This window comes from Drosophila yakuba, chromosome 2R, assembly GCF_016746365.2.
Source record: "Drosophila yakuba strain Tai18E2 chromosome 2R, Prin_Dyak_Tai18E2_2.1, whole genome shotgun sequence".
NCBI classification, from domain to species: domain Eukaryota; kingdom Metazoa; phylum Arthropoda; class Insecta; order Diptera; family Drosophilidae; genus Drosophila; species Drosophila yakuba.
The window spans coordinates 21,777,828-21,794,956 of NC_052528.2; the positions used below are offsets into that span (position 1 = coordinate 21,777,828).

The 17,129-nt window shown below is 46.3% G+C and overlaps 2 protein-coding genes across 2 annotated transcripts; both read right to left on the minus strand.

Moving 5' to 3' along the window:
* Positions 1-5,013: 5,013 nt before the first annotated feature.
* LOC6531789 lies at positions 5,014-6,448 on the minus strand. Its single transcript, XM_015196071.2, has 4 exons — positions 6,342-6,448; positions 5,774-5,861; positions 5,612-5,716; positions 5,014-5,556 (listed from the first exon to the last, which is right to left on the minus strand). The coding sequence occupies exons 2-4, from the start codon at positions 5,788-5,790 to the stop codon at positions 5,097-5,099; spliced, it is 582 nt and encodes a 193-aa protein (XP_015051557.1). The 5' UTR covers positions 5,791-5,861; positions 6,342-6,448; the 3' UTR covers positions 5,014-5,096.
* Positions 6,449-7,548: 1,100 nt separating this feature from the next.
* On the minus strand, positions 7,549-8,824 carry LOC6531790 (60S ribosomal protein L22). The gene is made up of 2 exons (XM_002092541.3): positions 8,721-8,824; positions 7,549-8,668 (listed from the first exon to the last, which is right to left on the minus strand). The coding sequence occupies exon 2, from the start codon at positions 8,664-8,666 to the stop codon at positions 7,746-7,748; it is 921 nt and encodes a 306-aa protein (XP_002092577.1). The 5' UTR covers positions 8,667-8,668; positions 8,721-8,824; the 3' UTR covers positions 7,549-7,745.
* Between the last annotated feature and the right edge of the window lie 8,305 nt (positions 8,825-17,129).

The following is a 17,129-nucleotide window of genomic DNA, read 5'->3' on the forward strand; positions in this document are numbered from 1 at the left end:
TAAATCGATAAATGCCTCATGAAAATACTGATGCACATATTTCAATGACAGCGCGCTGGAATGTTACGTATTTGAATTTGTTTTTAGTGGAAGCTAACAAAGTAAAATGTTTGTATAAATTAAAAAATTGGGCGGGGAATGCAAATAGTAAATAAACGGACAGCAACGAAATGGAAACCAATTAAAAGCAAACATCCAGTTTGTTATGTTGCCCGATGTCGTGTATGCAAATATTTTCGCATCCAGGCGATGTGCGCAAAGTGATTTAAAAGTTTAATTCATGGCCACCAATGGGGAGCAATAACACGCGTTGCAATACCCATTAAAAAAAAAATTATAAAACAAATGCGAATTAAAGTTACAAGCATTCGAAAATCGCTGATGAAGCAGTGGTTTCAAAGTGTTGCATACTTTCAGGCGCGGTTGCAAGTGATTTCGAAAATATATCGAAAATAATTCCCAATGCCTTTTGTAGAATGTGGCAACTTAAATTTGAACTTTTGGCACTCCGCATGGTAATTGAGGCGCATAATAATAAACAAGCCAATATCTGCGAGTTCTCAGCTGTCGCCCGAATAGAAAGAGTGCCAGAAAGGGCCAGTTAATTGATTTACGACCTTCAATAAAACCGTGGCAGACAACTTATCATTACCACCACCCCGTTTCAAAGGCGGCTAAGCTAAAACAAACTAATTTCAGGCTAGAAACCGAGCGCGGGCCATAAAGCAAGTTAACGATCCAGCGAAAAAAGGCAGAAAACTGGGAGCATCCGTGACATTGAAGGGCCCCAGCCGAAGAGTTCTTCAATTAGTGTAAACACAAACGATGACACTCTCCACGGACCAAAGGCCACAGAACAGAGCCAATTTCCAATGCCAATCCAGACTCTCCCCCTTCACTCCAGACCCCCAGTTCCTCCAGCTCCTCCAGTTCCTCCAGTTCACCAGTCCTCCAGATCTCCAGACACTTTAATATTTAACGCCCCTGGGAGCTGGCGACAATGAGCCAAACAACGAGTGTTCCACGAATATGTTCGTGATCATAAAATTATAATTTATGAACAGAAAGCAGCGGGCAGGAGTACTGAGTATGGAAGCTTATCTCATCTCCAGCATCTCCAAGTGCGCCCATATGGAGGACGTCCGATGCCGAGATGCAGATGCAGATGCAGATGCAACAACCGACCCAAGAACCCAAGAACCCGACAACCCGACAACGATGACAACGTTTGGAGCGATTTTGGAGCGCGGCTCGCGTCATTTTTCTGGAGTGAGTTCGAAGGGAAAGGGAAGCTGGCTGTGGACCCTTGCACTGAGAGAAAAGAGCGCTCTATACACTGTGATATTGAAAAGCCACACTTATGATAAAGACAATAGAAGGCACAATGCTTGGTGAGCGATCAGCAATCAGCGATTGGCTACAAAGTGATGCTCCAAATTGCCCACTTTTGACTGCCACATTTTCTCTCAGTGAGCCGGTCCCTTTTTCAGAACCGCCTGTCATGGGGGTGATTGTTGTTATTGTTATTCCGGTTGCCCTTTCTGTTTCCAGGAAAGACGCCTCGGGCTCTGGATGCGGCTTCTTGGCTGCTGGTAACTGGTTACTTGGACAATATTTTCATATTTATTCAGGCTCTCGTTCTCCGCTGACATTGGTGGTAGCCAGAGCCAGAGATCCCGACCAGAATCCCAGTTGCTCCACAGCGAAACTAATTTGCGGTTCGCCTGTCCGGCGAGTCATCTGCAATTTCCTCTTGAGCTGAGAGGGTCTGTGTTATTCTGCCACGCCCACTGGCAAGCAGGCCTAATAAGTTGCCTTCTGCCTGAGACTGAGACCCGTTTTGGGGTCAACTTCCCGGGGGCTCCGACACACGCATGGTATCTCCATCCAGAGCTCCCAATTTATCCCCAAAACGATTCGATTTTGGCTGGCTTCTGCAGCTTAATTAAATTCTTTTCACTTGTTCTGCTCTGCGGCATTGATTGAGTCTGCGTAAGAATCAAATTAGTTTAGTCGGAAAGTTTATCAATTAAGTGGCCGGGCTTCTCTAGGCCAAGTTAAAGTCATGGCTAGCTACTTACTGGAATGGCTTGAAATGGGGCAATGGTAATACTTATTTTATGCCTACATTTCAGATTATTGGCGTGTTTTAAACTTCGTACAATATTTTCTTTTTAAATGTAATACTTGCCAATTATTCACTCACTGCTCGCAAGTCTGTTCCATTGTCATTCGCTGCGCCTTTGTTGGCTGCGAAATTAAAAATGATCGTCATCGTCATCGGCTCGATGACTCCAGGCTCCACCAGGCTGCACCAGGCTCCACCAGGCTGCACCAGGCTCCACCAACTCCACCTCCAGCAGGCTCATTGTTATGGGGCTCTGCGGGACTTGCGGTCTCGCCGCCAGGATCATAACTCACAGTCCTGCGGAGCTCCTTGCCTGCTGCCACTGCGAGGAGCATCCTGGATCCCAGGCAGCGGACTATAATTTAAACACGCTCTATTATTTATTTGAGCATATGTCAATGGAACTTATTTATTTATTCACGCCAGCAATAATAAACAAAAAGTCGCGTATGTGCACATACGCATGCAGATGCGAAATGCGAATAAAATCGCTTGTGGACGGCGGCCGTTAATGAGCACAGGGGGGTATGGGGAAAATCCGTGGAAAAAGGGCGGAAAAGCGTGGGGCTTCCACAGGGTTGAAGGGGTGAAAGAGGGGGGTTCTGCAGGACTTATGCCGCCGCAGCGTTGGCAACGCGTTGCTGACGTTAATTGACCGCAACAATTTTTTCGCCGCTGCAGTGTGCAGTAAATTTTAATGAAATTGCTGCCATCGCACACGCCCACCGATATAACTGGGCGTGGCCAATCGCCGCTACCCCCTCACCCTCCTCACCGTCCTGCGCCCAAAGTGCTGATGACGTGCTGTCAGCGACACTCACTTCGTGCCGCTTGTTGCATGCGGCAAAGAGAGAAAGAGAGGTGCAGATAAAAATAAAATAAAGCTGAAATTAAACGCGCAAAAAAATGAAAATCTATAAAGGAATGCGAGATATAAAAATTATTTACGACTCGGGGCTTAATTCGCGATCCTCTAGCCTCTTGCCCCTTGCCTCCTGTTTGTATATTGGTGGCCATTTTTGATGTGGCTGCATTTATAAATTAATTAAAAATAAATTACTTTATGTTGCATGTCCAATTTCGTTAAAGTTGCCAATGCAACAGCAACAGCAGCAGCGCTGAAAAAGCACAATTATGCACAGACAGTTGACAAGAAAGTGTTGGAAAAAAACGTTGAACTTGCAAACTTTGTTTTTATGGCCATCAGCGCAAATAATTAAATAGCTTGATTGAAGCTCTCTTTTTTTTATAAATCAGTGATATGTTTTCGTTGTGTCTACTTCTGCACTCATCCCCAACTGGATCACCCACACTCCTTCTGGATCAGCACCTCTGCAGCACTTACTTACCCATGAGTTGCATGTGCAACACGTGTACCCATAGATAATCCCCACTGTGTACATAATGCACCTCATATTTGCCCGGGCCAAACACCCAGATTCCGCCGACTTAATGTCGCATTAAGATGGCAATCCCGACTCGAATCCCATATAAATCCACTGGCAGTAGCCCTGGAGTTCAGGTGGAGGAGGTGGTGGTGTATGCGGATGTGGTGGAGGTGGGGGTCAGGAGATAAAGGTGCTGCAGAGATGGTGCAGATAAATTTCCATGTTGTCACACCTTGCAACTCGCATGCCACATAAATATATTTCCACTTCGAGCCGCCGAAAGGTGACACTGCCTGCATTTTCTGCACCTCTCTCGCTTTTTTTTTCAGCCTTTTTATTTTTTGTGTACTGGGGTGAGGTAAATAAAGATATCAGAAGGTAGCACCAACTCGATTCCGCATTCAGAGCTGCCCCGCCGAATCCCCAGGGCCAGCTACCTCGCAACTTTTGGCCGCATCGAAAGTGAATTATTATTGAATGCAAAAAAAAAAAGAAATGGAATGAAAAAAAAAAAAAGTGAGGATGGGTCCTTCTCGGAACTGGCCGCATTTAATTTATTGGGAATATTTGATGTTTGATTTTGCGCCTTGTTCCTCTCGTTTCTTATCGCTTGGCCATTGACATTTTATTTTCGACAGACACTTTCGAATTCGGGTACGAAATAAATAAATGCGGGACAGAGATTGAAGTGTTGGCGAAATATTTGCTTATCAACTGGAAGGGAAGAAACTGAAATTTATGAAATTCTGCAGCAGTTTCAGATTTCAGCTGGTTGAGCTTTGATGAGATAAGCCCGCTTACTGGAAAGCAAAAGTAGGTAAAGTTACTAAGTAAGCTGCTAAACCTGCTCAATATCACACATAAGAGTTCCCAAATCATATCGCTTTTAACTGCGTTTAACCCGACGAGCAGCCGATTAACTACCAGTCCAATCTACGTGGAAATCAATTAGCAACTGTCGGCTTGCAGGCCATAAAAGTGAAAATCCGGAGCAGACAGCATAATGCCACCCAAGAGCTGTCAATGGAGCGGGACCACACAACTGGCCGGAGGAGCCAATGAGGAGAAAATGAAGCCTGGTCACGCACAGAGCTCAGCACACAGGAGGAGATGGGCGGTAGGGAAGGAAAGGAAGGGGGCGTGGCGTGCCGTGGAAGATAGAGATCCCGATTGCCAGCTCGAATATGAAATTATTCAAATGCAGCCACAACATATAAATTCAAGTTAATCCGCACAGCTGGACGTCAGCTCTTCCCGTTCCCGTTTCCCCGGAGGCAGACGAGCGGATCTGGTTAGTGGGGATCTATATAGAGCTATATATTCATGCGAATAGCGCGTACAAGGACTCTGAGCTGATGGGCGCCAGCTTTTAATCATTATTAATTATCCAAGGGCCAGGTCGACGGAGTATAAATCACTTGTGCTGGCGCTGCAGCATCATTTCCAGTGGGAGGAGCGGATAATCTATTCCCGGGCAACTAGCAAAACGCTGAGAAATGCGGCTAATTACAGGGCATTCATTTATATCAACGTGAGTCGAAATGATACGATTAACAACTAGATAGGGATAGTAGAATGATCTAGAAAATGGTGTTCGGCGATTGGGAGGACATGTCGTCCGCATCAAAGTCCACGATGGCATCTTGATCCTCGATCTCCCTAGCCCTATAGATGGTGCACATTTCCGAGTGCTCCCACTTAAGGGACTTCCTGGCCAGCTGTTCGGCCTCGTTGAGGTTCAGCGACTCCTTCCAGTTGTGCGTCAGGAAGGACACAATGTCCTCCGAGTACCTGCCCTTTGCGGCATATATCACCCTGCGGGAGGCGCCACGCTCTTGCAAACTGTATAGGTGGAGACCCATGTTGTCCTGGCCAGCTAGCAGGACATCCGCGGCATCGACGCACTCGTACTTGCCGCACAACATGTCCCGCACCCGGGACACGGTCATCTTCTGGCCGCGATCTCTGGTCAGGTGATCCACCTGGGCACTCACTTCCAGAACTATTCTCCGATCGATGCCCGCACGAGGGGCGCAGCAGCTGTGAAGTATACAAATATGATTTTAAGGGAATGCAAATGATATACGAGTCTTACTAAATGCGGTCATCTAGAAGATATATTTCGTAGTCCTTGGAGTTAGTGGCCAATATGACGCCGTGGCTGCTCGTTAGACCCACCATGCTGCCTTCGATTTGAGAACTGTGGGAATCAATAGCTTATAGATCACACAATACATGATTCCTAACACAAAATCACCTTTCGCCTTCCAACATTCTGAAATAGATTCCCGCAAGCGTTGGAGCAGAAAAGTGCCAGTCAAATGAGCTGCAAAGATTGCGTGAAGCTGAAGAACCAAAGGTTGTTAGTGATATCTTTGCTTGGGAGGCATAAAATAAAGTTGAGCTAGGTACAAAGACATCAAGTGGCGTTAAGAAGCAATATTTGCTCAAGTAGATTAAGGCCAACAAATTGTCAACGCCCGTGTGGCCAATAGCGTGGCTATCCATTGTGTGGCAGTAAGCGATATTGGCAGCCCGAGGCCGTCTGTCACCACCACTGGATGGCGATCTTCAGATGGCAATGATGATGATGCCAACTGGTTGGCATTGGCCAAGAAACTCATCTATGGGCAGTCGCACCTGCTCCTCCGCGCGGGGGACTGGCCCTAAAAATAGACCCAACCAGTTGGCGTGGTCAAGACCAGAAGGCCACTTCATGGTAGACACTTTAACGAGCCCATCAATTGTAAGCTACACTGTCCGCGCAACGATGTAATCGATGTGTTAATTAGCCTAAGCAGGAGCAGGAGCAGGGATAAACCTACCAGGATCGAGTTCAGTGCTACGCGTTTCTGGATCTGAATGTTTGACGCACAATTAAAAGCCAACTTGATTGCCACTGCGAACAGGGTTCACATTCCACGTCAAAAGGGATTTGCTTTCCAATTAATAAGGCACTGACAGGTGTTCAAAATTAATACGTGCTTTAATGCCAGCTATTTACATATTCACATTTCAATACTACGCATTTTACAAAAAAGGGGCTCTTCATAAAAATGTGCACTATTAATTAAATAAAATAGCATTAATGCTAATTAACACGTGCTAAAGTATTTTTTACTGACGGGCTTGATAAAGAACGCCATCATCTATCAACTATGGGTGTTAGTTCAATTAACTTAAATCATCATTGGCTGTCGGGTTTTTTCCAATTACCAATTACAACTTGGCTTTTGACAGAGGCTGTTCCCTCTCTGTTTTGCCATTTGACAAAATAATAATCGCGTGCGGATCACAAGCCCCTTATTACATTATTATTATTATTGGTACTCGTCTGCATGTCTGGAATTTAATTTTTTCTGGCATTTACAAAACACTTCAACCCGTTTTGACAAGACTCGGCGATGACAGCAATTACCATACGATTTGCATGACGTTTATGTTTATTTTCTTTTTCGCTTTGTACATTCCCCTCCACGGCAGTCGTGAATATTTTGCCAGCCCAGCCTTTGTGTTCTTTGGGCCAGGCCAAGAGTGGAAAAGAAACGAACCTGCAAGTGCTCAGGTTGATTTCGATTTTGACAGCTGCCTGGCCTGACTCACTACTCGGCTGGCTGTTCGCATTTTGGCTGGATTCGCATTTCATTAGCTCGTTATGGACCACCTACGGCCAGGCCAACTGCTGACAGTGGAGGAGCCTCCCTCCTCCACCTCCACTCTGATCACCATCCCCATTCCCAGCCATGGTTTTGGCCAATTGGCAGACCCACAGCGAAGCAATTAAGCCGCTTGGCATCGAACACAGTCCACAATCCCATTGAATGGGGCAATTTAAGGTATTTACAAAAGCGTAAAAAGGTAAAGAAAACAAGACTGGCTCCTCCCAATCAAAACATGACGAATGCCACTCGAGGCCCTCTCCGAGATGTCAAGCGGTTAAGTTAAAGCTGGGTCGCTCCTTCCTACCTGCCCCTACAATAAAAGGTTTAAGTTCTTCAAGAGAAGACTAAAGCTTCAAAAGGGAAGAGGGTCTTTAGTCGGGAATACATATTTTTTATTGATATTTCATGGTTGAATATCGGGTGTTCAAAATACATTTGCAAAAGTTGTAGGGAAAGCATGCAGAACTTGTGAAACTTCAAGCGGCGATTTAACAGAAGTATACTGACAAATTTAAGAAGTTTACACATTTGAACAGCTATCACGCGCAAATACATGTGATCTTTGGTTTAGACAAAGGTTTCCCTCTCGTTGTCCTCGACGTCGTCGTCATCATCCTTGCCCTGAATCTTGAAGTAGCGCATGGCGAAGGTGTCCTTCGCCGTGGACACCACTCGCACCCAATCGCGCAGACTGTGCTTCTTCAGATACCGCTTGGCCAGGTACTTGAAGTAGCGCTTGGAGAAGTGCACGCCGGAGTGGATGATCAGCGAGGAGTTCTTGGCCCGCTCGAAGGTGACCTGGTCCTTCAGCTGGTTGACCTTGTTGTTGATCTTGATGTGCGTCTTCAAGTACTTCTCGAAGTCGGAGACATCCAGAATCAAGTCCTCGGACACGCATGCGCAGTCGATGACAAAACGCTGCAATATCTTCTTCTTGGACCTTTTTCCACGCAGCACATTCTTGGCCCGCTTTGGCTTCGGTTTCTGGGTTGCCGGAGCAGCGCTGCTCTTTCCGACACTTTTGGTGGCCGTTGCCACTTTGGTTGCTGGCACTTCGTTTTTTTCTACTTCGGGTGCCGTGGAAGCTAGCTCCTTGGGCACTTCCTGGACCGGGGATCCCCTTTTGGCGGCAGCACCCTTGGCTTTGCCTGCGTTGCCACGTGTAGCAGGCGCCGGTCTCTTTTTGGTGGCCGCCGCAGGAGCAATCGGGTCCGGCACTTGGCTCAAGTTCTTGCGAGGAGCAGTCTGAGCTTTCTTTGGCTTCTGGTCAGGAGTTTCGCTGGTCTTCTTGGCCGTTTCCTTCTTGGCCAACTCGAGATTCTTCAGAGCCACGGCCGGAGCTTTGGCCACCTTTTTGGAGGACAAAGGCGGAGCCACGGATGCAGTGGCGCTTTCTACGGGAGCCACCTTACCTTGGGCTTTCTTCGCCGGCTCTGGAGCCTTCGATTTGGCCTTGGGGGCATTCTTTTTTTGGGTCTGTGATTTCATTCCTAAATGGCGAAACATGAGCCCACGCTTAACAATTTCTTTTGGCCAACTTACCAGCGGTAAGAAATTAGTACCAAAAGTTCAAGAACAGCACGTGACTTCCCTCGTTGACGTCGGTCGGGAAAAGGATTAGAGTGGCCAAGTTATGATAGAATCAGAAACTAACAGCATTTTCGGTCAGTGTGACCTTACTCCCAATTGACTGTCGTTTACGCAGAATGCGAATGCCAATTATTCGATTCTCTTTGGCGGCCAATTTGTAAAAAAAACAGGAAATCTTCAAGTGCAAAAGACGAGGAAATTGCGGAGCAGGTGGGGATGTTGACGCTCTGATTTAACGCTGATTAATTGGCACGAAATTATTATTACCGCATGTCGGCCAGGGATCAATTTGGCCTTGTTTGCCGTCTCGCCTCCAGTTGAGACCCAGTAATTTGTAACTTTTATATTATACCTGCTTCCTTTTAAGCACTCTTATTACAGGGTATTGCGGTGGAGCGAAATCGATTTAATCGGGATAAGTTACCAAGCTGGTAAGTTATTGGAATAGCGCCTTTTCGTTCTCTCAAATTGATTTCCGAAAGCCTGATTAAAGTCTCATCACTTCGCTGTCCCTTTGGCAGCCAGTTCATTTATTTCCGAGTTGTACAAACATTTAGCTATCGCTTCAATATTTTTTAAGTCAAAAGGAAACCCCTAAATTGCATAACATATCGCTTTGCAACGAGCGCCATTTATCAAATTCAAATGAAAGAGTTGGCCACCAACTGGGATTTGGGTTTGTGGATGGAGAATGGGAGATGCCACCTCCTATCGGCAGGCAAAATAAAAAAGTAACAAATAAAAACAAAAAGTGCAGCCAAAGTGAATTCCCGCGGAGCGTTTAATCAAAATTTACCGGCGAACGCGTTCGCTGACAATGAGAAATTGCAACAAATTCGCGCTACATCGAAACCGTCTCTCTCTCGCGCTGTCTCTTTCTGCCTCGATGCAGCCGTCTCTTTCGCACGCCACTGCCAAGAGCAAACAAGGCTCAAAAAGGATGGCTGGAGGGGCGGGGCAGGGGTGTCGATAGCAGCGCAAACAAAGCGTAGCTAAAGTCCAAAGAAATGTAGCGATCACGTATACGCACCCCTGGCCATTGAAACTTAACCCATACCCAGCTATCCACCAACACATACCCTGGAAGTATTACTACTTAAATGCATTGGCACACTTGGCGGCATGGGTAGTAGACCAACATAAAAAGCTTATAATAAATGAAGAAACAAGGGAGTGAGTTTTAAGTTAACTTTGGTACATTCTATTCAGACTTCCCATAATCGTAGTATTGATTGAAGCAGGCAAACTTAGGGTATTTGAAGCGTTCATACCACTTCTTTTTCCAACGCCGCATGAAGCTGCTGCAGTTAGGATGCTACTCGATTTCCCAGCCGCCGACTGGATATTGTTTTCTGGTGGTTTTGGTTCTTTTTGGCGGTTTTGTTTCGGTTGCGGATATGAAAAATGATGCCGAAACGATTTTTACAACCCAAAGCGCTCCCAGGCGCAACCTCTTGCCGCGTCCTCTTCGCGGATTTGGAGATTCGCGGACTCGGGACTTGGGACTTGGGACTCGCGGATTCGGAGGCAGGTACGAGCAAGTGGAGTGCCTCCCGCTCACTGCGAGCACTCGAAGTTGATTGATGGGCTCGGCATTGGGCGATTGGGCGATGGGAAAACTGCAGAGGTGGGCGTGACAGCCCTCCGCCCCCTTGCGAAAAGTGGGAGGAATGATCGGCGGAGTCGTGCGGCTTCTGGCCCGAAATCAATCTGGCTAAACGGTAGCAAATGGGCGGATGGAAAGCGGAAAATGGGTTTGGCGCTGCGGAGGCGTCTTTGGCCTGGGAGTTTGCCTCGTTATGGATGGCAACGGCTGTCCAGGGACATCGATCACCTCGACATCAGGTGGGCAGTGATCTTGCGAGGAGTTGAGACGGCAGAGTCAGTGCAAAGTGAAGGGGCGGAAAATGCCTTTGAAATGGTCTGATTTATACCGGGAATTTGCTTGGCAATTAAAATGATCTATGTTATGTAAATATGTAAGCTAACAAATTAAAAAGCATGAAACACTAATACTAGAAAAGTTTTAACGAATCAGTGGAAGGTCTCACAATAAAACCATTAAACTACTTTGCAAATAGATCTACCAGAGCTCTTAACACCTTTATTGCCATAAATTGGCGTGCTTAACGAAACTGCTCGGGCTAATGAAATGCAAACCGCCAATTGAGATAGTAAATGCAAATGCATGGCCCAGCAGAAAAGAGTTGCCAATTCCGCAGCCACAATATACGAGTGCTCCAGTTGGCCAACAAAAAAAAATAAGGAGAAACGATTACCAACTGACTCAGCCAGGCCAAAATTGGCAATGTGCCAGCCGAAATAAACAGTTATTGAGTTGACTGTTTGACACTTCCCGCCGCGATAGCCCAGGGTAACTGGGAAATGGATACGACACCTGGTAGGTGACTCCACACCCACACCCACACCTACAACCGCTTCCCCTTTCTCTTCCGTTCCAGTCGCTCTATTAATTAAATTAATTCCCAATATAAATTCAAATGGGCAAAGCGTGCCCGCTTACGAGTTCTAATTGGGCGAGTGCGAGTCAATTAGATGGGGAAAACAGGAGTCAGGGAGGCAGGAAAAGCGGAAAAGCCCGCCCATTGTGAGCCAGTAAGTCAGGATTGTCGGAGCTGCAGAATGGAAAGTCGCTTGCGGGTGGCGAGGCCTAATTGTTTATTTATGGAAAGGCCTTTCGCAACTCTTTTGCGTCGGCAGCAAGGGAACGGGCCTCACATTTCATTAATCACGCAAATGCTTATCGCCTGACCAGCAGTAGGAGCTCCTTTTCCTCGAAGAGCCCAAGTCGAATCGTGGCCATAATTTGTCTGACTTGCTGGAAAAGCAACTAAGAGAGCAGCAATGGTGTGAGTGCGAAACTGCGCCTTGCATGACCAGACGAAGCTCCAGCCCAAAACTAAAGCCCCATCCCAAAACCCAAACCCAAACCACTCATCAGAATCATTGGTGCTCCGCCTGCTGACCACTTCCGTGCCCGTCTGCATTTTTCAGCGGACAGCTCTGATTTTGTGATGCTTCAATTCTGGAGGAGCTGGCCGGAAAATTACAGGGCAATGGAAATGGGAGAGGGGCGAGGTAATGCCATGAGCGGTCTACTGTGTGAAAATTCTGTGGGAGGCTCTCAAGTGACGAGCAAATCTCGACCAGGCCAGCAACATTCCATTGCGTTGAGGTGTTGGGATTGCACTTAGAAAAGGTTTTAACACTCCAAAAAAATAATAGTAAAAACATAATTTAACATGAAGGGACAGCTTGATTCAGTTTGATATATACAATGAATATCTTTTTAATAGGACTGAGCAAATTAGAAGTTTGTGAGATAATTATAGTAACTTGCAAGTCGTTTAAAGTACTCCATCTGGTTTCGAAAGGCCTTTCGTTTGTAGAAGAGGGCCCTTCGATCCTGTTTGCAGTTTTCTCTGCCTTGTGTGGGCCATTACAATCACTTAGCTTGAAAGCGGCCCCCAGCTACACTGAACTTTGCTCTCGCCCACTCCCTAAATTAAGATGTTATCTGATCTGCCAGTCGTAACTTATGTCATTTATGTCCACGATATCTTCGGACCCACCCACACTGTGCCACTTGGAGGCTGTGAAGATTGCGCCAGGAATTGGCCGGCAAAAAAAAGGAAGAGAGCAGTCGGCAGACAGCAGACAACCTGGCAGACACTGCGCTGCTGCTTTTCGGCCATATTAGCAAGGCAAATTTCCCAAAAGGCGCAGGAAAAGCGCTCGAAGGAGCCGGGAAAGCGGGAAAACGGGAAAAGCAGAAGGGGATGCGCCAGGCAACAAGCATGTAGTACAATCTTGAAACTCGAATAACGGAAATAAAAATTATGAGCCCGGAATATTTTAGCGTAGGCAATTTGCATAAGAAAACCGTTTTCGAGAGCTCCAACGGAACTCCAGAGAAGGCCGGAGAAGTGGTCACAAGATTGGACCAGACTCGGGCGAAATGTCCTTTTTTACGTACAGCCAGAGGTCCTTGGAGCACGTGGCTAGTATGGCAGTAGGCCACTCCTCGAATGGCCGTGCAGTTTATTGTTGTTTTGGGCGTTGTAATTGATAAGTTAATTTACATTTTTATTGAATGGCCCAGGCAATTGTTGTGACTTGTCGCCGTGCTCTTTGTCACGAAGGTCAGCCTGCTTTGCATACCCATGCCCATGTCCATGTCCAGTGGGCGGAACAGAGCCACCCACTTGGATACAACCACCCAAGTTGCCCATTTCATGCATAGCGAAATATGTACAAAAAAATACGTGGGTGAGTTAATAAAACGAATTTGCGGTTTATGTGCCCGGCAAGTCGGTCGTGTTTGATGCTCAATTGGGCGGAAGGTCTGGGCCAAATCCAGGAGGAAGAATTGATAAATTCGCACAATCGAATGAATGTGTTGTGGTTAAAGCGAACACAGCTGCTGTGAAATCTAGAAATGAGTTTAATTAAGTGCTCAGCAAAACATGCAACGCCAGTTGATGCATGTTGTGCGCTTTTTTGGCCAGCTACATCTCTATTGTTCTCCTTTCACTGCTTAATTAAAGATTTCCGGTATCCATAAAGCTATTGTGCTAAATAGATTAGATACCAGAGGCAAAAAACTAACATACTTTGGCAGATTATATTTTGTTGTATATTTGTATTTATCTTTAATTTCATATTAGTTTTCCTCGCACAGAGTGTGAGCAAATTCAGATTCGATTCTATTAATTTAAATTTCCACTCGAAACTCTCTGTTTGATTGTTTCCCATTTCTTCTCGGCTGGGTCGAGTGGTTCCGCAAAGAATCGAGTATCGAGAATTGAGAATCGGGAATCGGGGCTCCATATCCATATACACATCCATATCCATTTCATGTTCCATCGCCCAGTCGTGCATGAAAAGTTAACGAGAATTGATGTTCCATGTATCGCCAAGGCAAAACAAAGCATAAATTTCTCAGTCGCTCGCCGGCTGAAGCTTCCAGTTGCCAGTTGCGAGTTGCCAGTTTTACATGCAGTTGCCGCCGCAGTTGCTGCTGTTGCTGCGATGTTGCTGCTGCAACTCTGTCGATATCGGACTACGTCCAAGTACATTGTCCAAATACACACACCAGCAGTCACCGAAGGTCCCCAATATGCCCTACCCCCATCCAATGCCCCCCACCGAACATATATTCCCCGATTGTTCTTGTTGCTTTCTCTTGGCCGACGCGACGTTGCATAAATTTTCAGCCAACGAATTCAATTTGCGTAACGCATGCGGATGGGTCCCGAAATGGAAACGGGTTGCAAATGGATGGGGATTGCTATCGGGATGGAGGAGCACTGGACTGAAATGGTAGCCGCGCTTCTTGGCCGAGTTTACGTACGAGACTTTCCATGAATCAAATGCATCTAAAGTCGTTTGGGATTTGGATGCATATTATTGTGAGCAAATAGGTATTATTAAGTTCTAAGGGCATGCAGAAGGCTTTTATCTTCTCAGACACCTGCTACTCCATAGGCTTTGTGCCCAAACTGTTGCACTCGTCACGCCGACAACTCTGGTCACGGGCCCAATCAGTGTCGCGCCTAATCCGGCTCCCCATTGAGTGCCTGTCCAAAAGCAAGACCAAAAGACAAAAACCAAAACCAAAATCTAAACCCAAACCGAAACCGAAACCGAAACCGAAACCCATAGCTGCATGCAAATCACCTCGTTGACTTGTGGCCACTGTGGGTGGGCAAACTGCCGCCAGGAGACTTGTGGAGGACGTGTGGATCAGCAACCTCCTCTCCTCCTCTGATTTGAGTTGATGAATTGCAGTTTCCAGCGACGGCGTCCTCTCTATTGGCAAACAAACTGAGTTGCGATCTCCAAGGAGTGGGTTATCCGCCCAGCTGGAGATGCTGCCGCACCAAGATAATCGCTCTTGAGCTGATTACGTGGACAATGGACCAACTGGGGAAAGAGAAAGGAGCACTTCGGCACGGCTGAGTGGGTCTGAGCCCCTGAAGAAGATTCGCCCGGTGGATGTGGATGTGCTCACTTGCATGTGCGGTTGTCAATTGCGGTGACACCGGACTTTAGAGCCATATTCTGAAATGGGTCAACTGGTGTCCAAGCTAAATGGTTTAACTAATAAGTTTGATGTTTATCAAGTTAGTATTTCGTTAGTAGTTGTAGTTCGCCAGCTGAATTGCAAATGCGCCAATGATTTGCTCTACTGAAAAGTGTCGAAAATCGCCAAAAATCGCGAGTGCATATGACGATTGCAGTGATGGGCTTTCACCAGCGGATTATATTGATGTGGGCCTGCTGCAATTCACACTGAACTGAACGCGCTACTTGTCCAACTCATTTCCATGGCCTCGCATCAATAACTTGTAACGTATTCTGGGGCAAAATATAACAAAAGCTACAAAACCCAATTAATTTCCAATCAGCCAGCCGATTGGCAGCTTCAATTAGTCGCACCGAACCAAATGGCAGTAGCTAACCGATTCAGAATCGGAATGAGAACCACTATCTGTAGCTGCATCCGTATCTGTATCTGTATCAGTATCAGTAACTGTATCTGTATCTGTCGCAGCGGCTGCGTCAATTGAGCGCTAACAAAGATAAATGGCTGAAGCCACAAAATTGATTTGGTTGACAGATGAATTGTGGAGTCCGCTCTTCCTCCTCCTCCTCTCCCCCGCCTGTGTGTCTTCCACGCGGATGTCAAATGTGCAACTGCAACAATAAGTGCAACATGATCTGCAACTGTTGCCGGTCAGCGCGAATAAAATCAAAAGCATATTTCTCAATCATTCATTGAATGGTGGAAAATATTTCGAAATAAAATGGCAAATACTAAGGGGGCGGAGCCAGAGGGCGGGACCAGAGGGCGTGGCTGCAGTGATGCATTTCGCATGAAGCACTTAAATTCGTTGCAGGCGCAGTCGACGACTCGCAGGCTTCACTGTCGCCCGGTTGCACTGTCAAATGAAATTACGCATACGCCATGGATGCCCGCTGCCCACATTGGATGGCCAGGGGTAAAGAGAGGGGGCTGGAAAAAGAGGGAAAGCTGTGGGGCACTGTGCTACTGCCAATTGACACTTTGACGCATAAATCAACTTTATTGTTTATTGATTTTTATGTTTGCCCGGCGTGTTTTTGTGTCATTTTATTAAATCTTTGTCTCCGCAATCTCGGAACTCGCCGCCGTTCATCTCACCACCACTTGTGCTCGGTTGTTATTCATTTATTTGAATTTATGCGATTTAAATGAAATTGGTTCATTGTTTGCCGTGCCGGGCATCACTCAGTCACTCAGTGCAGTCAATGCAGTCAATTCATCAATACATGGAGCGCTGGACATGTTCAACAATTCATAAATCGATTAAAGATGTTTTATTTTTCAGCTTGCTGCGCTCGCCGCTTTCATTGAAAGCGAGAAATGTGTGCCGCGCAATAAATGTGAAATGACTCGGTCGGTTATCCCAAATGAAATCGCTGCCCTCGATTGTGGTTTTCGTATTGGGCATTCTTCCATTGTGCGGAAAAACAGAAAAAATATCCAATGTAGTTGTGCTATTTCGCTGACAATAAGTGTAGGAAGCAGCATTTATTTAAATAAGCTTATAACTAAATAAAATCCTTTGTTGGGTTTGAAAAATTCATTATGATAAACTTTCTTCATTTCAACACCACTGCCACACCATCGAAGATCATTCAGTTATTCAATCAAAGCTGAAGCGAAACGAATTCATGACCTCGGCGGTAAAGTCAACCGGAAAAGCTTTTGAAACATAATGGGAATTCCGCAGAAAGTTTCTGCGCAAAGCAACTGTCAATGGCGAAAACTTGGTCCTGCCGAAAAACAGATATGGCCACATAGACGGGGGCTCCACAGTTCTAGACTCCACTGCCGTACAAATTAAAATTTAAATGAGCTGCTGGCGCTCACTTTCCACTTTCCACCACCTTCTATTTCCCCCTGCTGTTTTTCCGGGTACTCGGGCATACCCATCTCCGAATATTGACACGTGACAAAGTTGAGACGCCAATAAAACATAAAAAACGGGAAAACAGAAGATAGAAAATAGAAAACAGTCAGCAGGCTCTCGCCCTCAGCAATAGAATCGAATGACCCGCCGCTTGGCTTTTCCCAAACTGAACTGAACTGAAGGCGCAAAGTGTTCGAAACAATTTCAATAACCGTTTCCGAGTTGGGGGGCCAAAAGCCGGAAAACTGCTGGAGGAAAGCTAATAGAAGATGCTAGTGGAGCTGTCTGATGAGCGCCGAGTGAACTGAATTTACTGAATTTAATTGAAAAAAGCGGCAGGCAGCCATCAGCCAACTGATGGAATCGATTTCGTTTGTTTCTG